Source organism: Mesoplodon mirus (assembly GCF_964341445.2).
Source record: "Mesoplodon mirus genome assembly, chromosome: 7".
Taxonomy (NCBI): Eukaryota; Metazoa; Chordata; class Mammalia; order Artiodactyla; family Ziphiidae; genus Mesoplodon; species Mesoplodon mirus.
In genome coordinates, this window is record NC_138983.1 from 51,916,226 (window position 1) to 51,944,101 (window position 27,876).

General features: G+C 46.5%; 1 protein-coding gene across 4 annotated transcripts in view; it reads left to right on the forward strand.

Annotated features, from left to right (window-relative positions):
• TENM4 (teneurin transmembrane protein 4) overlaps positions 1 to 27,876 on the forward strand; it is a gene marked incomplete at its 5' end in the record, with an annotated part of 390,801 nt that overhangs the window by 268,735 nt on the left and 94,190 nt on the right. For 3 of the 4 annotated variants that reach the window (XM_082628863.1, XM_082628861.1, XM_082628862.1), the window contains 3 exons: positions 1,259 to 1,444; positions 9,090 to 9,116; positions 16,428 to 16,574. In XM_082628863.1, coding sequence (XP_082484989.1) covers positions 1,259 to 1,444; positions 9,090 to 9,116; positions 16,428 to 16,574 — 360 coding nt within the window. The remainder of the gene's footprint in view (positions 1 to 1,258; positions 1,445 to 9,089; positions 9,117 to 16,427; positions 16,575 to 27,876) is intronic. The other variant, XM_082628860.1, reaches the window with a different exon arrangement.

The window sequence follows — 27,876 nt, forward strand, 5'->3', positions numbered from 1 at the left end:
TTTTACAGCAGCCTTTCTCTCGCCTGGGGAGCTGAGAAACCCAGTGTGGTACTGCACGCATTAACTCCCTTTCCACCTCCTTTGCTTGGCAAGATGTCAGGCATAGGAACACACCATAAATGGGAACTATTACTGTTTTCTGTTTTGTTTATTTTTTAATTTTTGAACATTTTAGCCATTGCCTTGTAGATTAATATGGAAGTTCTGAGCCTCTGAGATCTAATTTTATTTTCTTTTTTAAAAGTAGTTGGACTGTTAGTAGCTTCCAAGCCAGGAGTATAGCTTGGAAGGGGTAATGTGCAAATGCAACTTGACATGGGTGCCAGTCAATTTAATTTGAAAGAAATTAAAGGTGTTGGGATCTTCATTTGAAGAATGTTGGGCCACGAGGCACAGAATCGAGTGAGGGTCTCCATCACAGCCCTGGCAGAGAGCATCAAGGGCCCCAGTTGTTCAACTGGTTTCCTAAAAAGGAGTTGTGTTTCAGAGCTTTCACAGCCTCTGCCTGAGTAACCATGAAGTTGTCTCTGGCTCTGGGCCCAAGGGGCTTGTGGATCAGGTCGCGTGTGTCTTTTGCACCGTCTCACAGACGGGCCTTTGTGAAAGTCTGGGCAACTCCAGTCTGGCTGTGAAGTGCCTCCGCCCCCAGTCCAGCTGTTTGCTTTGGATGGGAAAGGCCATTTAGATGGTGCCTGGAGTTGGGGTGATGAAGCAGTGAGCAGGAGGACTGAACATAAACCCAGCAGAGCACCAGAGAACCCCCCTGGGATGCGGGGGTCCAGCCTCCCCTTTCCTCCCATCTCAATTAGAGTCAAAGCTGGAATGAAGTGCAAGCCCAGGACCCTTCATGCACCCCAGCCAGACCCACAGGCACTTCGCTTGTCTCATCCTCACTTTGTTTTCACACATAACTGGTTTTTAATTAAATGTGACTTCTCCTCGCATCTGTTCAGAAGGGCGGTCCCCTCTGGAAGCGGTAAGCACAAAAGCGGGGACAGGCTGGCCACAGAGAAAAGCAAACAGAGCAGAGCCCTACAGTCCATCCTATTTTGGCGAGGAAAGGGGCTCGCGACAGGCCTCTGGCTGGAGAACTGTTCTTGTCCGAGGGTCCTTGTCCACGGAGATTAGCCTCCTGAGCCTCTGGAATCCCGACTGCTCACAGAGCCAAGGTAGGTAGCCAAGTGTGACCCTTGTTCCCAAGAACAACTGGCTCAATACTTGTTTTTTCTCTCTCCCCCTTCTCCCTCCCCCCACCCAGAGATCTGTGCTGCCGAGTGTGGTGGCCACGGCGTCTGCGTGGGGGGCACCTGCCGCTGCGAGGACGGCTGGATGGGGGCGGCCTGCGACCAGCGCGCCTGCCACCCGCGCTGCACCGAGCACGGGACCTGCCGGGACGGCACGTGCGAGTGCAGCCCGGGCTGGAACGGCGAGCACTGCACCATCGGTATGAGGGCCAGGCCCCCGCACCTTCTCCAGGGCTGCGCGGTGCCTTTGTCTGTCGGGCACTTCGGGGCCCCCGTCGCATGTGGGAACTGGGCCAAAAGTCCTTTCATCTGACGACATTATGGTTGGCTTTTCCTAGACATCAGTTGGACTCAAACTCACAATAGGACATTTTTAACCTTTTCTCTCCCACCCTGCATCTCCCAGATCTCAGCTAGCTGGTCAGCGTGCCTTGGGTTTAGCCCTTCCCGGGCCAAAAGCAGTATCACTTTGTGTTAGGAGCTGGGGTTCAGGCATGAGTCAGATGACTGCCTTAGCAGCTGTGAGCAAGTCCCAAGGCCTCTCGGAGCCTCAGTTTCCTCACCTGTGAAATGGGGATAATAATGCACGTAAAGAGTTTAGTACAGGCTGGCACATCGTACAGTACTCCATAAACGTAGCCATTAAATCAAGTTTATGGTCTGGTTGGGAGGTCTTGGGCTTAGCGCTGCACACCCCCAGTAGCCTCCTAGGCCAGAGCTCCCGAAGAGGCCTGGGATCCTGGGGAAAGCTTCCCACAGGCCCCAGGCCACATCTGCATCCCATTAGGCCTGGGATCCCCCCCTCCCCTGTCCTCGGCTTCCGTCCCGTCTGCATTTGTCTCCTTTCCCCTCTCCTGGTGGCTCCTTGGCACCAGCCCCTGCTGAAGCAGCACTGTTGGCAGCTTTCAAAACAAGCTGATCACTCTGTTCCCTTCTTTCTGCCTTTCCTGCTGGTTTTGTTGATTTTAAACACAGCCAGACATTTGCTTGGTTTATTATCCTGGAATGAACACTCACCAAAAGGTCTTTATTGAATCAACTGGTTTGTGTATGTGTGTTTTAACTCCTTCCCCTTCCATTTTTTTCAAGGAAGGGTCTGTGATCAAATGGCAAGCACATGGCTCTAGGAGACAGGATTCCGGGTGCCTCTCCAGCTCTGACAGTCACCTCTTGATTACAGAAACTGGGAGGCAAGCCCCAAAGATGATGAGGGACAAAGGAATTTTGAGTAAATGGAGCTACCTCTTATTTCATATTGTTTTAGGCCGCATTCCTTTTGTTTTGCAGCCTGAAATTAGTTTTTATTCATCATCCCTGCCTCCACACCATCGCCCTTTTTATCCACGGCAGTGGAATACCTTATACTTACTAATATTAATAATAATGGGTTCTGATTTTTGAGTATTTACAGTGTGGCAAGCACTGTGCTGAGGGCTTTAACTGCATTCTTTCCCACTCCCATCCATCACCCTGTGGAGGCACGCGTATTACCCCCCTCCTTTTCAAGGACCTGAGGCCCAAGGTCACTTAACCTTGGTTAAGAAGTAGGACTGGAAGTTGAGGCTTGGTTTTCTGAGCCTTGGGGAGGAGCTCCTTGCCAGCTGCATGCTCTGCAGTCCTTGCAGGACAAAGCCCAGGTTTTCTGCAGAGGCCTCTGGCTCTCATCCTTCCCAGAGGCTGGGCCTTCTTATTCTGGTTGGTCTCAGAATCCCACAGCTAGCTGGCCAGCCACACTCTCACCAGAGTCCAGAGCCGCTCTGTAGCCGCCGGCAGCCCACGCTGCTTTTCCATAGCAGAATGTGCCGTGCTGTCTCACTGTGCGCCTCTGGGTGGCTTCTTTCTGTCAGTGTCATCCTATCGCACGACCACCCTGGACACCTCTTAAAGAAAAGCAGCCCTAGTCACCAGAGAGGCCCACCTGCTTCTTTCAGCTCTGCCCTTCCTTCACCTTCACTTTTCTGCATGACTAAGGACAAGCTGACCTTTTAGCCTCTCAGCCCAGAAGGGGACCCATCCCTATTAAAACCAAAGTCAGAGCCCAGAGAGAGTGCATTCTGTTTTCTATCACTTGCTTATGGTGTCCTCGGCTCACCTTACCAAGTTCCAAAAAGTTTATGGATGTCAGGCTTTTATAAGATGAAAGCATCTCGTCTGAGTCTAATGACGAGGGATTTACGGAAATTCTCCCTGCGTCCAGTCACAGGTGATTCACGGCAGGGCTTGTGGGCAGGCTGCGTTCCAGCTAGTGTCTCGTGGATATTCATCAGCCTAGCTTGAAGAACATCTCTTTGTTTTGATGCCAAGGAGTCAAACCGGCCCCTCCCATCTCCCCTGCACACCCTGTTGTCACTCTTCTAAGAGCAAATTCCTCCTTGGGATTGCAGATGCTTTTTCCCCTCCGGATAAGAAATACACCAAGGGAAATGTGCACGATTGAAGAGGGAGGTTGACAGTCATAAATACCAGAAAACTGTCACAGGACATTGAAGAAGTAAAGGACTGGTCATAGTGGCTCAGATGAAAGGACTTTGGCTCGGAATTCTATTACCTTTCATTGTGTGGTGCGCGTTTCCTTTGACCCTGTCTAATCTCCCCGCATGGCAACTTGCCCTCCGTGCGTCTCTGCCTGTGGCCAGCTGCATCCCCGCTAGAAACCCAACACCCTAGTGCCGAAGGAACGCTTCAGTAACCTTGCTGGATGGAAGGGAAGGAGTACGAGATACAAACGAGGGAGACAATGGCGGTGCCTTCTTTTTTCTTTTCAGAATAGATATGAGACGGAGAAACCCCTTTTTAATCTTTGATGGTAACAAGAAGCACTTTCTTATGTTCCAGGGAACTTCACTCCCTGTGAGGATCATTTAGGAAAAGCAAAAGCTGCTGGTGTGAAAAGTTAGAATTTCAAACGGTTCAATTTTCTCTTGTTATCAGATCTCATCATTATACGATGGGTCGTAGCACAGCTAGCTCATGTTTTGCAGTGTGGTTTGGTCCCATACCAGAGAAGAGGCCAGGGCCCACGGTGCTGATTCAGAGACCTCCATGCGCGGGATCCAAAGAGAGGAAGGCCTGTTCGTTTGCACACTGCTGCCCTCCATAAACAGGAAAGAATGACTTGATTCCCTAACAGCTGGCATAAAGGAGTAAGACAAGTCTGGGCGCCTTTTGGTCAAGTCCCCAGCTTAAAAACCTTCTTACCCCAGTGACATTTCCCAGAGCTGATTATATAGGAGGGATTAAATATCTCCTTTTGGAGGCTTGGGTCCACCTTTTCTTTTATGGAAGCTACCTGGTTTTTCTCAAAACAGATTGGCTTCAGAATGAAAGGATGTTTAGCAGTGGCATCCTCTTTAATGACAATATTTTTGTCAAAAAGCAAGACTATTTCAAATCTTAATTCCTTCTGTTAGAAATTGTCTGTCTCTTTGCAGCTTCAAGAAAAGTCTTGGTGACGGCACCATGGGTAGACCACATGGTCGCTGGGAGCTTCAGTTTCTCCCTCTGTGAATCACAGAGTGGGGTGGCTGGAGGAGGCCTGCAGGGGTGATGGAATTCCGGCCCCTCCTCCACTGCCCACAGACTGCACACCCATCACCTGCTCCTAAAAATATCCCACAAATAAAAAAGGATTTTCACTCTTACTTACTTACTAGTAATACATCCACTTGTGTATATGGAACCCAGTTTCTCTAGTCTAGAAGTTAAGGTAAGATGGATTGATTAGGATCCATTTCTCAAGTATATGGTCAACACAGTCATGAAAAACGTATTTTGGCACGTCTTTTCCAGGAATTTTATGAGTCTCTTAAGTCTGGGGCTTGACCTCCAGTTTCTTTAGAGAAAGCTGAAAATCATAGCTAAATTTAAGAAGGTGTTTAATTTTTCCTGTTTCTTTGAAAACACTTACCAACATTTTGGATCACTTCTGTGATAGTTATTTTGTTCACTTTACTGCCCCTTGTCTATGAAGTCCCAAAACACATGTGGGAAATGCTAACTTCTGATTACATTTGTAAAATTCCAACCTTGACCCCAAAGCTGTGATTGTTCAAGATGCCAGATATGCAGAATTATTTACTAGGTTCCAGGAGAACTGTCCAATCATATAAATCTTGATTCTTAAACAAATCCTCCTCTGGGGGTAAAGATCAAAATAATACTCTGATGATGCAATTACTAGAGCGAGCAAAGCCAGACCTCACGATGCAGGGAAATTATAAAGAAAGGCCACACAGTCTCCTGGAGTTCTTTGTCCACTTTTGAACGGTAGCTCTTGAGTTTCTTTTTTGTAATCAGACAATCCTTAACCAGGAGCTCACAAGCATTCACAAGGTATCAGCGCCTGTGAGATAATCCTATGCTCATCCCTCCTCAGAGGCATTCTCTTACATCATGACCCATGAGTTGTAGGACAGATGCTGACAAGGAGAAAGAGAAAATGGACAGGGATCTACCCCATGTTATCAGAGCAAGAACTTGATTAGTTGATGGTCCTGGGAGCTTTCAGACCACACGTGGTAGGAGTGGGAAACTGGAGACCAGTGAGTGGGCTCTGTGAGCCCCTCTCGGGGTGGGTGCCATTGGCCACTTATTCCTCATTGATCCTTCGTCCAAAGAGAGAAGAGCATTAATGTATCCAAGAACTTAACAAGAACATCTCTTTGATGATTTGTCATCCATCTGAAAGAAGTTCAGATGACTATAGCCACCCCAGTCATCACCTGCCATAATGATCCTTGTTTCACCTGACCTAATGGGTACCAATGATACAACTATTAGAGTCAACTGAGGCTCCTGAAGAATAAGCTTCTTGCCATGTTCTTCACAACCTTTGATGGGGGCCCCTGAAGCTTCTTGGGATTATCTTAAGAGAAATTTCTGGAAACTTCTATTGGAACAGGCAAGTGAAGGAAAGAAGCTTTCATGTTGGAGGTCATAGAAATGCTAAAGAGATCTAAGACCTCACAGGCTACCCTCGTGCTAAGGCTCAGACCTTGTCTTATAAATAGCTGTGTGCCTCCACTATCTCCACTTTCTTGCATAGTGACAGGAATATAGAAGCAGCGTGAGAAACAGGTACAATGTTGAGAAAACAAGCGTGGTCCAAGAGGAAAATGACTCTGCTTCCATTGTCTTCATCCTGAAATCTGGAGGAGAAAGATGAAGGAATTTGGGGAAGCCCTGAATCCACAACCCACAATGCAAGATTAGGGACTTTGCGTCATCTTTTCTTAAAGTTAGTGCTTTAAAATCACTATGAAGTTTTACGTGACTTGAGTCAAGGGCATATGTGCCAAGCTTTTCAAACAGTGAAAGAAACAGCAGTGTGGACTTCTGCATATTGCCTTTTATAAGTAAATGGCATTGGACTTCAAAGACCCAGTTACCACTTTCATTTTCAATAGAGGCAAGGAAGCTCTCTTCCATTCCCAGAAAGCTCTTGGTCTTGGTATTGACTGGCTGTCATCAGCTTTGTTCACAGTGTGGCCTGAGGGTCACTGTGTGGGGAAGGAATCCCGGGATTTGTGGAATCCACTGTTGTCTCCTGAAACCCACACCATTGATTACGACCTGAGTTTGCCTCCGTCACTTCCACTGGCTGCTGTTCCTGCCTGTGGTCTGAGAAATTAGTAAGCATTTTTTAAAGATACTAAAAACATATTTAATAGAGATCTTTATTGCTAAATAGTTCTTATAGCAATAGAAGAGAGAGAGAGGGAGCTCTCTGAGGTCAGCCCCTGGGTTTGGGGAGATTAGCCTATATAGTGGATATAATCTCTACTCATCACCAGAGCTATGATATCACCGTTAAGTTTGGAGACGTTTTTCTGGTCAGAGAACTCCCTCCAAGTGGATGCTGCTCAGTGGTACGGTCATTTGAATCCCAATGATGGTGTCTCATCCAGCCGAGTCATCCTTGCCAATCCTGTGAGAGAAATCTAGGCTCACTCCATCTCATCTGTAGCTGGGTTCAGTGTCATTACCAGAACTTATGATTATGACCCTCCACAAAACTCTGCAGATCTGACAGCTAAGAACACCAGCTGAGCCAGGAGATCCTCTGTGGTGTGGTTCTCCGATGGCATATCCTGGGAGATGATGTCTAAGAAATTTTAGATCACTTTGCAAAATTAGATGCATGAGCTTGACTAAGACGCAGGTGACAGATGAACCAAGAATCGAGAAAGTCTTCGCCTTCACCAGAGATGTTTCCTAGGTTGTTTTTCATGTGGGCTGACCCTGCTTTTCACTGTCTGTCATTCCACAGCTTTGTTTGTTCAGTCCTGCTTAACACACCACGCCCCTTCACTTTCCCTTCTTACATCCTGTTAGCTCATGGACTGTGCAGCATCTGTAAGAATGAAGGGGAAGGGTGCAGACCCAGTGAAAACTCCTCTTCCCAATTTTCCACTTGGCTCCGCAGCCTCCAGGAACAGATTTCCTCTTGAAGCACAGACCACATGGATGCCTGAACTAAGAACCTACCCTCTCATCCACCAGTCTTAGGAGGCAAATATATATTGATGAACAGCCACAGTGTCTGTCCTATCTAGAGGATTGAAAACATAAAATTTATATTTCTTTTATGGAGAGAGTAAGAATGTTCTAACAGTTTATAGAACCCTAGGGCTTCCAGATAAGGCCTCACCATTGCAGTTGAGCCCTCTCTTATGGACTTTTGATTCACGTATGAAATCGAGCTAAGGGTGGGGACCAGCCCGGCTGAAAGCATCAGCCCTTCAGGAAATGGCCATCTCTCCAGCCTTTGTGGGAACGCATGTTGGGCAGGTATAGAGAAGGAGGTGCTAGGGAAGCTCCTCCAATGGCTGTGACCACAGCCCAATAGGGAAAGTGAAATGCTGTTACTGATTTATGCTGGGAATGAAGAGGTCTGCCCTGCCGCAAGCACACAGCCAGGCACCCAGGTATATGCACAGTAGGTTTAGTTCAGAGCTACATTTGACACCCGTCCTCACAAATGATCAAAACCTTAGATTGCCAGTTAATTCAGTGCTTGGATATAACCCCCCAATGGTGATGTGTGATGATAACAATGATGTATGCATTGGAAAACAAAGCATACATCATTCTACCTTTTAAGTTAATCAGCATTGAGAAGGAGTCAGGTTTTCTTTTCTTTTTCTTGTCTTTCACAGCAACATCCATTGACTTGCACCTCACATTCTGTGTAAGATGCAAAGGAGAGATGCATCTTACTTAGAACACCACATATTCTGCATTCAAGTCTATGTGGGCACATGTGTCCGTGGAAAATACAAGAATGGCAAACAGATCAGCTAGCAGTATATTTGACCAAAGACTCAACCTACTTCCCTAGTGTATATCAGGGGTGACTAACATTTTGCCTATTTCCGAATTCCAGCCTCCTGGGGTCACCTCTGCCCATGCAGGGTGCCCTCGCTCTTGTCCCGTTGCGTCCCCTGGAGGGAAAGTGGATGCTGCTTTGGGTAGACAAAGGGGGCAAGTTCTAGTTTTCTATAAAGCTGATGGAGCAGGAGTGTAGCCACTTTTGCAGCTTCCCATCCTCCTTTTTCTGCTGTTCTCCTTATCCATATGTCTTCTTATTTATATGATCGCATTTCCAAACGCCTGATCACAGAGTGAGTTGACGTTCCTTTTGGCCCTTCCTGGAGAATGTGCTTGCTCTCCCTCCTTCTCTCTCGTGTTGTCCTGTCTTTGGTTTTATTTTCCCCACCCTGGCAGGTCTGTCCCAAATGTCGGGTGCAGCCCCCTTTGTCTCCTTGGCACCTGGCATGGTTATGTGACAGGCAGTATTGCACTTTTTCAATCCTACCTTAAATGTGCTGTCTTTTATTTCCCAAGCGCACTATCTGGATAGGGTAGTGAAAGGTATGGTCTTCTTCCTCTATTTTCCTATTGTCTTTGTGTGTGTGCTTGTGTATGAGCATAACAGACAAAAGAAATGCGTATCTAGAAATGTATATATACCCCATAAGCAAGGCTTTGTCCCAGCAGCCACTGCCCAGAGGGTGGGGTTTTGGTCACAAGATGGTTGATGTACCTGGAGTGTCATTCTCCCCTGCCCCAGGTGCTCAGTCTGTTTTGTGACATTACCACTGTGCTGTTGTCCTTCTCTCCCCATACACACAATAACACCCCCTCACCCTTTCTACCCCATCTCATGTCACCCTGCCCATGCTTTATGGCCCCTGGTCCATCAGAATGAAGATGCTGGGAACCAGGGTGGGTGGCCTGAGACAGGAAGAGACCCCAGAGCAAACTAAGAAATCTTAAGAACTCCATTCCCCCTAGTACTAGTACTGTGTGCTAGATACTGTGCCAGGCTCTGGAGGAATGGGGGAAAGCAGACCCCTGACCTCAGGGAGTGAATGGTCTGTTTGTTTGGATTTTTTTTTCCTTTTCAGAGAAGGCCTGACTTTGGTAAGTTTTATCTTTGAAGAGTGTTCCCTACAAGCCAAGTAATTCCTTCTGTTTTAAACATTTACATTAAGTAGATGGTACCCAATTTTCCAAAGAGGCCTCATTGCTCTAGGACTAAGTCTCAGAATGTGTGCTCCAGAAAGGCCCCAAGCTTCCGGAGGAGAAATACCATGCCATCTTCAGCTTTTTATCCTCAAGCCCTCACACAGCACCAGGCACCAAATATGTGCTCATTGGTTAAGGAAACATACTCTGAAGTCAGACTGCCTGAGTTTGAATCCAAACTCCGATACTTAATGAACTGGATGACCTTGGCCATGTTTCTTAACCTCTCTTCCCTTCAGAGTCTTTATAAAATGAGGAAAACAGGACGTGCCTGGTGGGATTGGCGTGAGGATTGATTAAAGTAATGAATGTAAAGTGCTTAGCACGTGGGCAGGAATGATGCTCAGTAAATGTTAGCTGTGCTGTTTTATCATCATATTCTTAGCCTCACCGTTAACTTGGAGAAGGACTTCATTAACCAGACTAATTTTTGAAATTGTAAAGAAAAAGGTTAAATTGGCTTTTAATAAGAGATAACAACTGCTGTTTAAAAAGTGATGGAAAGGATTTTAGGGAAACATAAATGACTAAATGCTTTTCAACTGGAATATCTTTGCCAGATACAGCAAAGGTGGTACCAGGGCCCATCCAATGGTGTTGAGAAGCAAGCTTCCTCACATTTCATGTACTGGCCCTCAACCAAGAATAAAATTACTCTAGCAAGAAAGAGTAGCACCTCTGAGCCTCTTTAAAATAGGCATTTCATACATAATCATTATCAGAGGAATCCTCCGGATGGATTAAGTTTAATAGCTGGTGGATTTTTTTTCCTACTTGGTGAAGTTTTTCCATATCCATGAGTCTTAAGGGAGTCCTGTGAATTTTTTCAAGTGAATAGATATACTCATTTGATTGGAAAAGGAAATGAAAGTTGAAGAAGCTGAGTGGCCCATTCTGGAGCACACTCCTAGTAAGTGGCAGAACCAGGATTGTGTATTTCCTGGCCTACTCGTATTTCCAGTATTCTTTCATCTGTCACGGTAAGTCACCAAGAATGTCCCATTAATTTCCAAAATTCTTCCTGCAAACTGTCTTCCAAACTGGCAACCTCACAAGGAAGTGACCCGTATTCTCTCAAACCACCCGTTCTGATCTTTAGTTCAGAAAATATATCACCAAACCTTGAGCTGGATTAGGTCAGTGAATCATAACTTGCTTTAAAAGACAAATGTTTCTTGCCAAAATCTACGTCTGGACCAAGCCCCATCTGGCTGGCTTTCTGGTATAATGGGTCCTAGTAACTCACCCAAAAAAGAATTCAGAGACCGATATAATGCAAACCCCAGACTTTTCAGAGTAGAGTATTTTGCAGTTCAGAGACAAACCAGCCTTTGTGCTTTGCTTTCCACTTGCACTGAAGACACTGAGGAAACAACAGTCACTCAACAAGTATGTTGAACTCCTCCTAAGTGCCAGGAAATGTGGATGCCACACAACGGAAGTGGTCCCAGCCTAGCAGAGAAGACACTAAAACAAATAATTCCAACAAAGTATGATGATGACTGTGATAGAGAAAGTCCCACGGCCGCTTAGCAAGAAGAGCTCTCCCCAGCTTAGGCAGGGCCTCGTAGACCAAGACCGTGGGCCGTAACATAAGCATGGTATCCTGCTTTTAAAAGCAGGATAATGACTTGATGACATTTGTGATTTGGAAGGATCGATCTGGCCATATTGTGGGAAAGAGTTGAAAAGGAACATTTGGGGGCAAAGAGACCAATTAGGAGACTGTTGCTGTCATCTAGGAGGGAAAAAACAGTGACCTTGTCCAAGGAAGTGACGGTAGGGATGAAAAAGTACAAGAAAACCGGAAAGAGAAACAAACATAAAGGGGACATTTGTTGTGTTAGGTGTGTGGCATAGCTGCTTTACCACTTAAGTAAAAAATAAATACCTTCAAGGATTCTGAAAGTCTTCTAGCTTCAAGGGAGGCTTCTTCCTAGGCTTAAGCAGGAGGTTGAAGATAAAGCGGTCCCCTGTCATTTAAAGGGCATTGTTTCCTTTCAAAAGCTTATTAGCCCTTCTCTAAACCTTAAAATTACATTATTTTGGCTCTGGCAAATGCCTGGTGTGAGTCGTTCCAGAGGGGATTGTTAATGTCACTTGGGCTCTCTGAATTACTGATGAATTTCAGGGTTGTGGAATTAATGAGCTTTAGCAATGAGTAAAGATGGGCATATTGCTTTAAGGAAGTCAGCAAGTCCCCCAGAGGAGGCTTCCTCATACTGGCTCATGGGGGTGTGCTGATCCCAGATGCAAATTCCTGCTTGAGAGCAAACCTCATTCAAGCCACAGGTACTACAATTCTCTCTGAAACCCTGAAACTGATAGGACAGTGCAGACCCTCGGGATAGAACCTGGTCCATTTGAAGAAACTGTGGAGAGAGTGCTTCTGTGATTTCACATGTAGAGCTTACCCTGCCCAAGAACACGGGCTCCTCCTGGCAGTTTTAGAGCAGCACAGAATGTGTTGGCACCAGGCACTGTGTGCTAAGAGGAGCTTCCCAAGAGGAGCTTCCCACAGAGGGTTTTGTGGAGTGGAATATTCTGCATTATTGTAAATGGTTGTGGGTAGGGGAGGAATAGTTCTGAGGAAAGCGTTCTGATACTCAAATAAGCAGGTTTCTTTATTATAAGACTTCCCAGAGCCTTTAGTGTATTAATACTTAGCGTGACTTTCTAGGATAAGAATATAGGATATATTGTTTTCCAGAATTACAGAAGTTTGTACTTGAGGACCTCATAGAACTAGTAGTTCAAAGAATTCACTTTGAGAAGTATTGTTTGAGGTTATAAGATCCATTTTAAATTGCCCTGGAACAAAGGGTATCGATAAATAGAGTATAAAAATATTGAGGGCAGAGGCTCTATCTCAGCTCTGTATACCCCAGAATTAACACATGCCTGGTGTCCAGTAGGTGTTAAGTAAAGTTTGTTGAAATTAAGAACAAAATCATCAAATTTGAAGTTGTTTTGACCTTCTCTATTGGGTGGCTGTGCTGGAGGAACCTAACAGAGCATCTCATCCAAACCTTCATTTCACAGATAAGGAAATTGAAGCCAAAAGAGGAAAAATCACTTTCCCAAGATCCCACGGCTTAGTCAGGCAGGACCTAGGTCTCCACCTCATTCACTGATTCATTTCAACAAATATATACCGAGTCCTGGCTCCATGCAAGGCACTGGATTAGGTCCAAAGTTGCCTTTATGGCAAATATGGCAACTCTATGGCAAGCTTACATTGTAATAGAGGGAGTAAGGCAGTAAACTATTGCAAAATTAATAATTTGAGTTGCTCGGGACAGTTGCTCTCAGGGGGAAAGAGTGCCAGGAAAGCATGAGACGGTGGGCCTGGTCTGACACTCGTGACCCTGAACCCATCTTGCTGCTTCCTGCTGAGCTGCGTGTTGGCCCCACGACCAGGTCATTGGGTTTGTCTCAGCTCCCTCTGGCAAGGTTTGTATTTATGAGGACCACAGCTTTTGACCCAAACATTGACACAGTTTGGACTGGCAAAGGGTTATTTTCTGGTTTGTGAGTTTCTTAGTGAAGTTATACAACGTTAAAACAAATAAACCCAATAATAATAATAGCAGCTGTCATTTATTAAATGCCTACAGTGTTACCCACTGTGCTAAGTTATTGATATACATTATCCCATTAATCTTCCTAACAACTCTTTGAATTACATATTACCTCCATTTTACAGATGAGAAAACTGAGGCTTAGAGAGTTAAATAATTTGCCAGTCATCACACAGGCAGTAAGTAAAATGGTGGTGCTGGGATTTAAACTGAGGTCTGTCTAGATACAAAGTCCATACTGTATTATAACACATGGTTTTTATTAAAAATTTAGGATTAAATGGTGTGAAATTGGCACTGCCCTAGTAAATAAGGATCTGGAAAATATAACCAAAAGTTACTTAGTTTGGAAATAATATATGTAGAATGTCTAGCACAGTGGCAAGCCATAGGAGACCTTCAGTATATGGCAACTGGCATTGCCATCACCGTCCTGAAGCATCTAAACCAGGGTTTGGCAAACTACAGCACACAGACCAAATCTGGCTCATCACTTGTTTTTGTAAATAAAGTTTTATTGGAACACAGCCATGCCCATTCATTTCTAAATTGTACGTAGCTCCTTTCAAGCTACAGTGGCAGAGTTGGGTAATTGCAACAGAGACCATATGGCTCACAAGCCTAAAATATTTATTATCTGGACCTTTACCGAAAAAGCTTGCCAGCTCTGATCGAGATAACTGCCTCAGTTTTCTATTTTGCCTTTCTATGACCCCTACCTGAGGTTAGGGATACAACTTATGATATTATAGTCCCTCTACTAAACTAGAGAGAAGGTCAAGGTGAGTAGAAGATTCAGATACTGTGTTCAAGCTGTATGTCAGGCTTTGTGCATCATGCATACATTATCTTATTTAATCCTCCCAACAACCCCATTTTATAAGTAGGCTGAGGCTCAGAGAAATTAAATAAGGTGCCTGGGTGTCCTAAAGCCACTGTGTGACAGAGCCAGCCTTTGATGTGGCTCCCAAGCTTGTGCTCTTAGATAAGAGATGTTATTTGCATCTTACAAGAGGCTACATCTTGGAGCAAGAGAAAGCAGTCTACTGCCATTCTTAACGATTGGACTCTTCTTCCTCCAAAACTGATCTCAAATACATATGAGGCTTAATTTAAAGTCTCAGCTGGATGGACAAAACTTTAAATGGGACTAATTGGAAAAAGAGGGAGTCTGTATTTGCTCAGATCAGGAGGGGTGGCTGACGTTAGCTACTGAGTCAGAATGCCTGGGTGGTCACCTGCACGTCACAGCACTGCTCCTGCGCTTTTCAACGGCTTTCTCGATCACTTTTGGGGTGGCCATGCTGCTGGCTTCCCACCTTTCCCAGCAGGCTTCTGCTGTGACCCCATAATCTACATTTGCTTCAAAACTTCCGCAGGAATCCCTCCTAGGCTCAGAATACACACTCCGTAAATGTTTCTTCCTTTGAATGGAGCACAGTGGCCAGATTGATGGATTGGTATTGAGCATCTGTATTGAATATCTCAAGTATAAATGAACATGTTCTTTTCTTTTACTTTGTAAGAACAGTCAACTATCAAAAGGCCTTGAAACACTACAGCTTTAGATTCTATTTGATCGGCCATTTAGTGAGTACCTACCTTGGCCTAGGTCTTATATCAGACAGCCACATCCACATTTGTCCCATTTAAGAATAATGGGTCAGTTTTCAGTTATTTCATGATAGAAAATTTACTTTGTAGCTGTAGTTGCTGCTCTTAATAATAAAACAAGTTTTATAGATGGCAGAGTGCTTTCACATCCATACCTTTCCCTAAGACTGAGCAGGGCCAGAGAAGACATACCAGGGAGGTAATATTTTGATAGCCCCTCTGAGAAAAGAATTGGCAGATTTGTTAAAAGGAGGACTTGAATGAAAACCAAGCAGCAACACAGAAGCTGGAGTAAACCGTGTAACTTCACAGATTCTGAGGCCTAGATTTCTAAGCTACAGACTCAGAGAGAGAGGGGTTTGAAAAGGTGGTCAACAAAAACCTGCAAATCTACTTGAATAATAACTCCCCACCTTAGGATATAGTCAAAGCAGAACTAAGGCAGAGTCTAAATATTGCCTGACCCTCCTTGATTCAATCACCCACGGCCCTCTCAGACAGATGGCCACTCCTGTATTTGGTTCCCACCATATTTTGTGCATCTCCCTCAGGGTACTCAGCAGTGAAATATTTTGCTTATACAAACCTGTCTCCTTTGATAGGCTACATGCTCCTCAAGAATAAGAACTAGGTCTTACTCATCTCTGTACCTCCAGTGCTAGCCCAGAGAAGGTGCTTAATAAATGACAGACAGGCAGACAGATGTACAGATGAAGAAAATTAGGGAAGGGAAGCCTGCCCAAACCTGCAATACAATCACAGACAGCCCTGCTTAGTCTCTCTCGTAGCAGTCGTCCGGGTTCCCTTTACTGGCTGTAGGTAAGATGGGGAAAAAAAGACTCCAGGACTCTTCCTGAAAGCAAAGACAGTTGTTTAGGAGAAAATAGGACAAAATAAATGAGAAACCTAAGGTTCAGTACAATGAACCTAATAACAAGGCCTGAGAAAAGTACAGCCTTTTAGAAGGAGACCCAGAAGTGCTGAGGGGACAAGAGGAGTAAATAGAGAGATGATTCCTTTGTTCCACACAGCCACCAGAGACAGGAAAAACAGGCCAGAGTGAGCAAGGAGCAAGGATCAGCCAAAAAGCTCCACTGATCAAATTTGGACAAGCCCACATCCACTGACTCCTGCTCTAGAATCCTGATCACTTTTGAAAGAGGAGGTTTCAGATACAGAAGGTGTGGGTTTCAGACCTATGCCTGCCACATCCTGACAGTGCCACGTCCTGACAGTGCCACATCCTGACTGTGCATCCTTAGTAAGGCCTTCCACCTCTGAGTCTCAGTTGCCTTAGAGGTAAAGTGGCAGTTCTAATGATAGGCCTCCCCGGGTGCTGAGGGCATCAATGTGCTGATGAATGTGAAAGCCTTTTGTAAGTTGACAGGCAGAGTGTGCGTGTATGTGACCAGTTGGCTGTGGATGATCATACCTTGATTCCATGTGCTTTGCCTTGCAGAGGGTTGCCCTGGCTTGTGCAATGGCAATGGCAGATGTACCTTGGACCTGAATGGGTGGCACTGCGTCTGCCAGCTGGGCTGGAGAGGAGCTGGCTGTGACACGTCCATGGAGACTGCCTGTGGTGACAGCAAAGACAACGATGGAGGTAGGGCTCTGGCACCCATGGGTGCTGTGCATCTCCAGGGCTGTGGGAAGCACAGAATGGAGGGTGGGCGTTACTGAGATAACAGGCCACCAACACACCAGCTGTCCAGTCAAGGGGGCCTGCAGGGTAGGCATAAAAAGGCACATGTCATCTAAGGAATGAGTGCATATCACTGGTTGTTCCATTTGAATTCATTAAAATTAGCTGGTGCAAACAAACTTAGTTACCCTCTGAGAGCAAGTGCAGAGGAGAAGGCGTATGGAAGAAGGAATTTTCTAATAATTCATTAATGGAATGAGTTGCCTGGCAACGTTACGAGATACCGCCATTGCAAGTGGACAAGAAGAGGCCACCCAATTCTGTACCACAGAAAGTGGCAGAAAGGATGCTTCTCCAGGGGAGGGAGGTTGAGTTACCTTTGTCAAGGTCCCTTCTCCCCTGATTCTGGTGGTAACCCTCACCAAGCATGCTGGGGGCTGCCTTTGCCTCCACACCTCCTGTCCCTGTGGGTTTGTAGTAGAATTTGTCTTTGCTGTTGAGTTTTTTTCAAGGGCTGGGCGGTCAAAACCCTAAGGAAGGGAGGCCTAGTCTTGTGGAACTTTTATTAGCTGAGAGTGAAGAGCCCAGGGTTCTAATCCCAATTCTGTCTTTGGTGCTCTGTGTGTCCTTAAGCAAGCTACTTGATGACAGTGGGCCTCACACTCCCTATTTATAAAATAAGCCATTGGATCATAAGAGCCCTTCCAGTCTTAATATTAGTCCTAGAATTAGCCTTTGTCTTTCTGTTGTGTGGAACTTGTATAAATACAAACAAAATGTGCTTTGCTTTTCCACTTGGAAGATGGGTTGATTCCTCCTGACTCTACCAATCTCAAGGGGTTACTAGGAGAAGAAAAAGATGGAGATGTGAAGAAAAAAAAATCAAAACAGTTAATCCTTCCTTTCTAATGATGGCCTAACAGTTGGCCTAGTCCAGATGTGTTTATGCAGCTCCCTCATATTTATACCAAGGGACTTTCTGATACACTGCACAGAGTAGGAAATCAACAGGCCAGAAACTCAGCATCCCAACCTTTGGGAACCTTCTACTTAGCATGATTCTACAATCTCAAAGCACCAGAAGGATTAAAAGGCCAAGTGTGTGCTGTTGTGATTACTCTGGTTCATTTGCCTTGAGTTGGCTCCGGCAACCTTGGGCTGTTTCAGGCCACTGGTCTTTGTCTGAGCCAGCTTTCAGTCCTTCAGTCTGCTGCCTGAATCCAGGAGGTGGTCGGGCCTGATGCACCCAGTCCTGGGCCCCTTGGGGTAATTGTCAACAAGGAGCTCGTGGGGTTGGGTCATGGTAGCCAGGCAGAGGCAGGGGGTCCCTGCTCTCCTCTTGATATCTCACAGGGCTGAAATGTCCCTTAATCAGGCTGAGATTTGTGGAGCTCATGCATTCTGTGCTCCATAAATATCCAGGGTTCCTGTTACGGAGCCAGGCCCTAGGCCAGGCACAGAGATGAGTAAGTCTGGTCCCCAAACTCCAGGAGCTCAAGTGAGGGAGGGAGACCAAAGTTAAGGGCTAATGGACAGTGATAAGGGCAGTTGCAGACTTCTGCATTGGCTGTTGTGAGAGTAGGAAAACATTCATCAAGAAGGTGAAGCTTGAGCAGGCAGGCGTTTCTTGGAAAGGAGGGAGAAAACATCATGGGCAGAGCAGGGAAGGGCACCAAGTAGCCCTGTCTTCAGGCAAGATAAAGTATAATCGTACTGGCTCTTCACTGGGAAGAGACGTCAGCCTCAATATCTGCCTAACTACCCCCCTTCACTTTGCCTGTGTAGACGCAATTCCATGACTAGCAATGACATTCCTATAGTTAGAAAAGAAAGGGAGAGGAGCTGTACCATGAAGTCATTCCCTTCTCAGGAATCCAGGGTCTTGGCCAAAGCTTTCAGGAGGCTGTTGACTATCTGGGCAGCAAAAGAACTGAATGTCCCTGAGAAATGTGGGGAGAGGGTGCACTCCCCCGTAACACACATACCAGAATAAGTTATAAAACAGAGTTCATTTACCCCCTCACATGAAGCACAATGCCAGTGTACCCTCTGTTCACCATCCTTCAGAGGCAGCCCTCCCAGTGCTGGGACTCCCCAGTGCTGACAGGGAGCTTGGGCACACAGGAGCCAAAAGCCCCACAGCTTTGGTGGGAGAAAGAGCTTCTCATGGGAAACAGGGCTGATCCTGACCCCAGGGGAACAGAGCCTTCTCCAGCCGCCATGGAGATGAACCAGCACGAAGTGGAAAAGAACAATCAGAAAACCCCCAAGTGTAGGAGAATACCTCTTCCGTTTATGGAGCATGTTACGGGCTGGAATGAGCTTTTACCTACTTTTTACGAATGCCATACAGTAGTACTGCTGTAACTTGAGTTCGTTCACTCACTCAGCAAACATTAACTGAATGTCTACTCTGCATTGGGCCCTATCCTGGGTCTTGGGGCTTCAGAGACAAATAAGGCACAGTCCCTGCCTTTGTGAAGTTCGCGGCCTGGAGAGAGAAGCAGCACAGTTGTGATGCAGTGGAATCATTGCTGGAATAGAGGAGCGTCCACTCATTCAGCCGATATTATCAAGTGCCTGGGCACCCTCCTGGGAGCCCTCCTGGGAACTGTGATGTAGCCCCTGTCCCATGGGGCTTCCAGTCCAGCCAGGAAGACATCCCATGGATCATCATGGTGGGGAAGACAGCTAACTGGGGAGACCAGACTGTTGAGGGAGCTTGGCCTTGGGTTCTCAACTGAGAAATGAGGGAATGTCTCACCTCAGGACCCTCTCAGTTTGGTGGGCTCTCTACCCATTAGGGGAGCCAAGAGGAAGGGGCACAGGGTCCCCACTTTGCAGGGTGGCACAGATGAAACAACCGTAAGTGTTAGAGTGTCCCCAGGTGCTGGAGGGGGCAAGACTATCCTCACTGGCCCCTCTGGGTCTTGGCCAAACAGGGACAGTTTTAGTGGAGGGAGAAGCAGGCCAGGCTGTGCACGGCAGCACAGGGGTGAGCCAGGTTTAGCGCTTGGCCGTTTGCAGTTCAGTCAAGCACACATTTGCTAGGCTCCTGCTGTCTACCGGGTACCACACTCCTTTCTAAGAGGATATCAGGACCGACGAACGTGACCCTGTCTATCTCCCTCAGGAAGCTCACAGTTATTTGGAAGAAATTGTCATCCAAACAACCAAATCTAATGGAGGTAGAGTGAAACCGATGCCTTTGTTTCAGCCATGTTGTGGGACGCAGCATAATCCCAGATAAATAAGTCAGGGTGGAGGGGAAAAATGTTAGCGTCTCGCTGAGAGACGGTTTTTGGCTGATGTGACTCAGGGGCTTGGAGAAGGGATTAGCAGAGGTTAATGTGAGTAACAGGCCTGGAGGAGACAGAGAACACAGACTACAGCTCCCTCCTTTACTCCCCTGCACATTACAGACCGGGAAACTGGGGCCCAGAGACGGGATGTGACATCATATACATCGAAGTCACACAGGAAGTCATTAACACAGCTGGACTAGGACCCAAGAGTCTTGGGCCATATATCTGTGTGGTCTTAGGGACCACCTCCTCCTGGTGCTTTATCCTCCTCCTAGACATGTAGTGTGAGTACTTACTCGAATTTAAATAGGCTACAGCAGTACCACAGAGCAGAACAGAGGATGACAATGATAACTTATATGTCATTTTACCGTTTGCAAAGCAATTGTGTGCCCATCCAGCAACACTGGGAGGTGTATGGTATTCTTATCCCCTTTTTACTCTTTTCTTATGATGCAGAAGCTAGGACTTAGTAAGGGGAAGTATTTTGCCCAGGTCACACAGCTGGCGAGTGACAGAAACTGCATAGTCTGTGAGGTCTGGCCACATGAGAGCTTTTCAGTGTGCCCAGACTTCGGACTCACGGCTCTATCATAACCCTGACCGTGGCTCTTCAAGTTATCTGAGAACTTCTGGTTTCTCTTCTTTCCCAATTTGCTAGGCTGAAAGCAGTCCTTTACAAATTAAACTGGAATTTCAAGCTTCATTAAGAACATTGTTGCAGTGTTTTTAAACTGAGCCCCCCCAAAAAAGTTACACAATATGGCTGAGTTGGGTTTAGCTTCATTGGTTTGTTTCTGTTTTCACTTGTGGTCGTTGTCTATATTTTTAAAGCAGGGAATAGATCCTGGATATGACTTAGTCACTCCCGGTCTCCTAATCCTCTGTCAGGGCTGCCCAGTCAACCTAGCCTGCCTCCAGATTCACCCCGAGCCCTGGTTGCTGAGGGGGAGCAGCAAGGCAGGCTGGCAAGCAGAGGCCCGGCCTCACCATAAAATGCGAATTCCTCTGTGTGGCCCATTTGACGAAGAAGGTGTTCCCTTTGCATGTAATGCCCTTTAGGAAGCCCTCTGTGAAGTGCCGTCACGTGCACCTTCTCATGCGTTGCACACTGACCCACTGATGGGGGCATTCCTGCCCATTTCAGAGTTGGAGAAACTGTGGCCCAAAGATGCTGTGTGACTGTAAAATAAGAATAGTAAGGCCTACCTTGCAGGGTTGCTATGGGGATTATAGGTGATGTATCTAAAGCACCTGAGAAGCAACATACCGCAGTGATTAAAAGTACAGGATCTGTACCCAGATTGTCTGGATTCAAATCCTTGCTCCCCCATTTGCTGGCTGCATGACCTTCAGCGAGTTATTCAATTTCTCTTAAGCCTCAGTTCATCACCTGCAAATGTCAGTTCTCTTTCTCCCACTCCTTTCCACCTGTAATCACAGAAACATGATGTTTATTATAAAATAAATATATATTCATATATAAATGATTATTTTTAAAACTTGGAATTATGTTCTCTATATAATTTTATCCTCTACTTTTTGTACTTATGATTATACTGTTTCTCCATATAACGTATTTTGACCTTTTTCATGTCTTAGTTAAATTTTATATTCCAAACTATTACACGCTTATTGCTAGAAGAAAAAAAATTCAAATGTACATAAAGGAAGACAACAGCCATTGTTTAGAGAGCATCTCTAAGGGGCAGGCCCTGCACTGGACACTCTGTGTCCATAACCTCCAGCCCCTCACAACACACTTGCAGGGCAGATGTTTACAGGCAGGGAAACCGAGGCTCACTGAGCTGACGTGATTTTCCCAAAGTCATCCAGTGGATCAGTGGGAAAGCTAGGATGAGGATGGAACCTGTGTTTAAAAAGAAGAAGCCAAGAGAAAAAGCCCCCTGGAATTTAAGCAACCAGACCCCTTTTGATAAAGGATCTTTAAGCAGCTTCAAGGTGTGCTCATCTCTTTAGGCACGGTTGGTCCCATAAAAAAACAATCATGGATTGCAATTCAGATAATTGATAGATGCAACCTGGAAGGGGAAATTTCAGTAAAACCAAGAACAGAGCTCTCTGTTCTCCCTTCTCCTCCCCATCTCCCATTGTTGGCATGGAGAGTTCACATAAAGCCAGAGAACTTGGCCGCACTTCAGACTATCTCTAAACCACATTTCTTGTGATAAGAGACGAGAGGGAAATTGACCTTTAAATATCCTGGGTTCCGAGGAGGAGATAAAGATTTTGCAAGCCTTTTCAAAGAAGGCACAGAATTTATTCTAGCAAATGACAAAAACTTCTCCCAGATGTGTACAGACAGGGAGGCACATTCCACCCACCACCCCCCGGGGCCTCCCCAGATGCTGTGCTCACAGCCGGCTGCAAAACACTTCTGTGGCCAGACTGCAGGCAACTGTGAGATGAGGCCAGCTGATGGGCTGTCGAGCCCGGGGAGGAGTTAAGCCTGCCGAGAGCTGGATGGGCTTGTTAGATACCGTCCATGGGACCATCAGGTTAAGGAACCATGCAGACAACTCTGATGCAAAGAGTTTGCTAGTCCGCAAATGTCCCAAACCTGCCCCCAGCTCTGCTCTCCTATTGGCTTATTCTTGTCCTCCTTCTAGTCTCAGTTTAAACATTCCATCTTCCAGGAAATATTCCAGCCCTCAGCCCACGTTGGGTTCCCACCTTTGGACTTCCACAGCCCCCTCTGCTTCCTTCTTTCCCAGCACACGGTCGTCTCTATCTGACCCACCACACCAAATCCTTTGGAGGCATGACTCTATTTTCTTCTTGTCTATCCAGTGCCTAGCACAGGGCCTGCCAGCCATGTGACAGACACTGAAGGAACAGAGCAGACTTGTCCCCTGTGCCTCCTTTCTAAGGAGAGGAATGAGCTCTTCCCGTGGTGGCGGTGGGGTTTCATCATGCCTCCCAGCCCTCGATGAGCCCCATCCAACTGATGGAGCTGTTTGATTTGGGATCCTCACGTAATTCATTCATTTTTTTATTCATTCAACAAATATGCTCACTGTGCACAAGGCAGTGTGCTATGCATTTAGGATAAGAAATAAGTCATTTTCTGTCTTCTGTGGATGGGGGACAAGGCTGGGGGATCCAGGATGTCCAAAGCACTAATAGGGAAAGAGATGTAGACTGTGGACTAGTGCCTGGTTTGGGAAAAAGAGAAGAGACCAGAGTTCCAACTCTGCTACTTCACTAGCAGTATGACGTTGGGTAAATCACCTAACCTGACCCCAGTGTCTTCTTTTGTAAAGATGAGAAGGCCAGCTGAGTCACCACCTACGATAGAACTCTCGTGCCCGCCTGTCACTTCCTGTCAAAGTTCCAGCAGGCCAGCCACCAGGGGAGGTGGGCCTGTGGCATAGAAAGGCCAGGAGGTGACTGTCAGGAAGGTTAGGTTAGCCCCAGAGGCTGCCCCATCCGCCCCCAACGATTGATGAGGACACTGACAGCAGAGAGGGAGATGGTCACCCAAAGCCCCACCACTCCCTGGCATCTGTTAAGGTCACAACACGAATAGGAAGCCACCACTAGTCAGCACCGCAATTGATGGCAGAGGACTTCATTCATTCCTGTGCCATAGCAACCGTCTGCAGAGGGTGAAGGACTCCAAGACTTCTCTCGTTGAATTACTGATTTACTCTTCACAACCCAGGAAACTTTCAGCAATCCTGAGAGGTTGCCAGAGCTTATTATCCTGGTTTGACGTGAATACATTGCATCTCAGACATAGGAAGGGACGTGCCCAAGGTCTCATGGCTAGAGAGTGACAGACTCAGGGAAGGAACCCTGCCTTCAGGCTTCTAGCCTGGCTTTTTTTTTTCTCCACTTGCCCCTCTCCAAGGTCAGTTGACACCCACCAGCAGGGTGGGTGCTGAGGAGGGAGGCAACAGGAAATGGTGTGGCCCTCATTCTCAAGTTGGTAGCATAGGACGTATGTGGAAATGTTAGCAGAAGCCAGCGCTCCACGCACGATGCGGCATCTCAGCACCAGAGGGCTTCATGTTCAAGGGTCACAAGCACAAGAACTGCTCTGCAGTATTCATTTAGTGCCCCAGAGACCTGGCCCCTTTTTTCTTTTTTTTTCTCTGCTTCTTCCCTTCCTTCCTATTTCTTCGTGTTTCCTTTTAGTCTCTGTTCTGCCTTTTTTCTGGCTGTTTCCTTCTCCCACCCCCCTGCGGCATCAGAGGCCAGTGCCTGCCGGGTGTGGCATTGCTGCCCCTCCTACCCTCTGGGAGCCTGACACTTTCATCTGCCCCTCTTCACTTTCACCATGTAAGGAGAGAGAGGAGGCCTTCAGAAGTTCAAGGAGAGGGCTGCCCTGGTGGCGCAGTGGTTGAGAGTCCGCCTGCCGATGCAGGGGACACGGGTTCGTGCCCCGGTCTGGGAAGATCCCACATGCCGCGGAGTGGCTGGGCCCGTGAGCCATGGCCGCTGAGCCTGTGCGTCTGGAGCCTGTGCTCCGCAACGGGAGAGGCCACAACAGTGAGAGGCCTGCATACCGCAAAAAAGAAGTTCAAGGAGAAAGGAAACCTGGGGTGGGGGGGGGGGAATGTAATTTCCCAAAAGCTTGAGTTTAGGGTGTAGGAGGGTTTTATTGAAATAAAGGAAAAATCCTCCCTATTTTCCTGATGGGTTTTTGGGCTTTGTTTTTGCTCCTGTGATAACAGGGGTCTCCCAATGGGAATAGTAAATACAGGAAACATGAACATTTTATAAGTCAACCAATTAAGTGAGATAAGAAGTGCTTGGAAAATCTAAATATCTCCAAACTAGCCAAAACCAGAGAATCTCGAAAACCATATATTGATGTATTTCTAATCTCATTTCTAATCTATCCCAAAATTTACTTTTCTGTCCTCAGAACGTACTTTTTCCTCTTACTACAACTTTTCTAAAACTTGTCATCTATGCCTAAGAAACTGAAACCGTGTAAGAGTCTCTGTTACCGTAGAGCAGCCATATGCCCTGCTGCAGGCTGCCATAATGCTGCATTTGAAAATAACAGAGAGGGGTTTGCACAGAAGCTGGTCTCATAAACTGAGACTTTGATAAGAATTTTGTGGGCCCTACTCATTTTTAAAATATGTATCTCATTTAAGTATGATGGTCTCTGTTAGTGGAGGTTTAGCCCACATTTACAACTCAGCAAATATTTGCCAAATTAATGATAGGGGAGAGTCAACATAGGGAGGTGTAGGCGGGCAGCAGCTCTTCTCCAAGAGCTCATTTTGTGGGGAGCGAGACAGAGAAAATGAGAATTACAATATGGGGAGATGAGTGCAGTGGTGGAGGTCACCCAGGGCACTGAAAGAGCACAGAAGGGTAGCATTTCAGCAACACTCATAGATTCATGTTTCCCACTCAAGAAATAGTTCCTAAAAGTCTCTTCAGGATCAGAGAACCTTTTATTTTTCAGAAAGAACTGAGTTCAAATGCTGAGTCACCTTCGTCACTGACTGTGTGACCTTGACCAAGTTACTTTACCACTTGGAACCTCTGGTTCCTTCTCTCTGAAATGGGGGTGATGGTGGCGACAATGGCTGCTTCATAGAGTTGGGAAGATTCAATGACACATTCCTTGCAAACATTCCTTGTAAAGCATTTAGCACAATGCCTGGCACTCAGTAGGTGGCAGCTGTGATTATCATCATCATCATTTAATACAAAAATTAATAATACTACCAATCATTCCTGGCTATCCTTCCAACCAGGACCAGAGAACAGGAAGCAGTTCTTCCAAGGTGCCACAGAGCCGAGTGTTTATAAAGAGGTAAAAGACTGGTTTCCAGGGACCGCTTCGGTAGTAAACAAGAGCAGGCAAGAGCTAATAAAATTTCAAATTAGCCATGACTTTTCACAGCCCTTCAATTGTGCTAGCTGATTTAATGGTCAGCGTCCCTGCTCGCCGCCGAGATTGAATAATGGAGCATTTCTGCAGAGTTATGGATGCAGCAGCTGAATCTGTCATGCTCACATCAGTAGCAGAATGCAAATAACCCTCAGCTTGGGCTGTAATTATGTGCTTAAGCAAGGTCTGACAGGGGCAGCCCGAGAATGTGTGATGGAGCCCGCCGACTGCAGGAGAAAACAGGTGCTTGGCGAGGCAGTTAGCTGGTATATCTGGAAGCTGGGACAGGAGCCACAAGGTAGGACCCAGGACAGAGCTGGAGTGAGGGGAGGCCTTTCCTCCACATCTCAGGATGCAGCCCTACACTTTGGTGAGCCGTGTTCTAGGGTCAGGGTCGGGAAGGGGAACTACCTTTATTAAGTACTTACTATGTGTCAGGTTCTCTGCTAGATTGGGGGACATACACTATGTTTTTCACTTATGTAAAAAATACTTAAGTAACACTCTTAGAATCCACGTGTGGAACTTCCCTGGCAGTCCAGTGGTTAAGACTCCACGCTTCCACTGCAGGGGGCGCAGTTTCGATCCCTGGTTGGGGAACTAAGACCACACATGGCCCACGGTGTGGCCAAAAAAATTAAAAAAAAAAAAAAAAAAGAATCCACTTGTAAGAGATGTGGGAAACTGAGGCCAGAGAGTTTAAGTAACCTGCCCAAGATCACACAGTAGTAAGTTTCAGAGCCAGGATTTCGCCTCAGACAGTCCTGCTCTGGAGCCCATACTCTTTACCACTGTGCTGCCCTCAAGGAGGGCATAGCGTAAAAGGTCTTGGATACCATGCAGAAGTTGGGAGAGAAAGACGAGATTTTTGGCCCTAATTTATTAGAAAAAAACTGGGCTTCGGGGAGGTCAGGTAGCGTGCCTGAGGCCACAACATCCCAAGGCTAGAAACGAGGCTTAAGAGTGCTACCTGTGTGGGTAGGGCACCCAGTCTAACCAATGCATATGCAGTATTCCGGTGGGCAGCATCTGCGTTGTAAACCCATGGAGACAGAAGTGAGGGGGTATGTCAGTGTTGAGGAGACAGGGCCTCAGAGCGATGACACACAGGAACTCACCCAGAGTCATTCTTAGGCGCAGTCCTGGGACTTGAGCTTCAATCTCTGAGCCTCACGATCCTCCCACCATACCACACTGTTTAATTGAATTGAATGAAGATAATGGTCTTCTGCCTTTTTTGGACTGTCATTTGGTTTCGTCCCCTTGATTCATTTGTCAATTAATTCATTCAATTTTCTTTCATTTATTTATGTAACAGCCATGTTTTAAACACCTGTAGTAAGTGCTGGGGATACAACAGATAACCAGAGCAGGATCCATGCCCCCAGGGTGGTGAGGAAGTTTGCCCAAAGTCACACAGCTGGTAAGCAGGAGAGGCAGAATTCCAACCTACAGAGGAACACATGTGCTTCAACTGTTCTCTGCCTACAGAGCACACAGACTGGCTTTCCCTGTCCCCCACTTTGGGCAGCATCCTCTAATCCCTGGGTTTGTCATCTATTTTAAGCTATTCTCTTGGGTGCCTGTAAAAGCACTTTGGGGTAATGAGACCAAAAAGTTGTGGTCTGGTGGAATTTCTTTTTTGCACTTTGGGAAGCTGGGAGCTGTAATGTAATTTTCAGCCCTAAAGAAATCCACCCATGTGGTAGAGAGAATTCTCTGCTAATGGCAGCTTGGCCAGTGATCTGAAACCATCCCCTCTCACAGAAGGCAGAGCTGGGTATCCACACATTTGCATCGAGGCCAGGAGAGATGCTGGGAGTTTCGCCGCCTCCACCAGCACTGCCTCTTTCTCATCCCCAAAGCCCGTCAGTCGCCAGGTCTTACCTCTTGAGCGTCTCTCCAAACCAGCTTCTTCTCTCAGTCTCCACTGTCACTGCTCTAGTCTCAGGAACCATTATTTTCCTCCTGTGTAATCTCAGCAACACTGCCTCCATGCAGCCCCCAGCTTCTGCGCTGGGCCCCCTTCAGTCCCCTCTCCACGATACAGGGGATGCTCTTTCAGCAATGCAGTGAC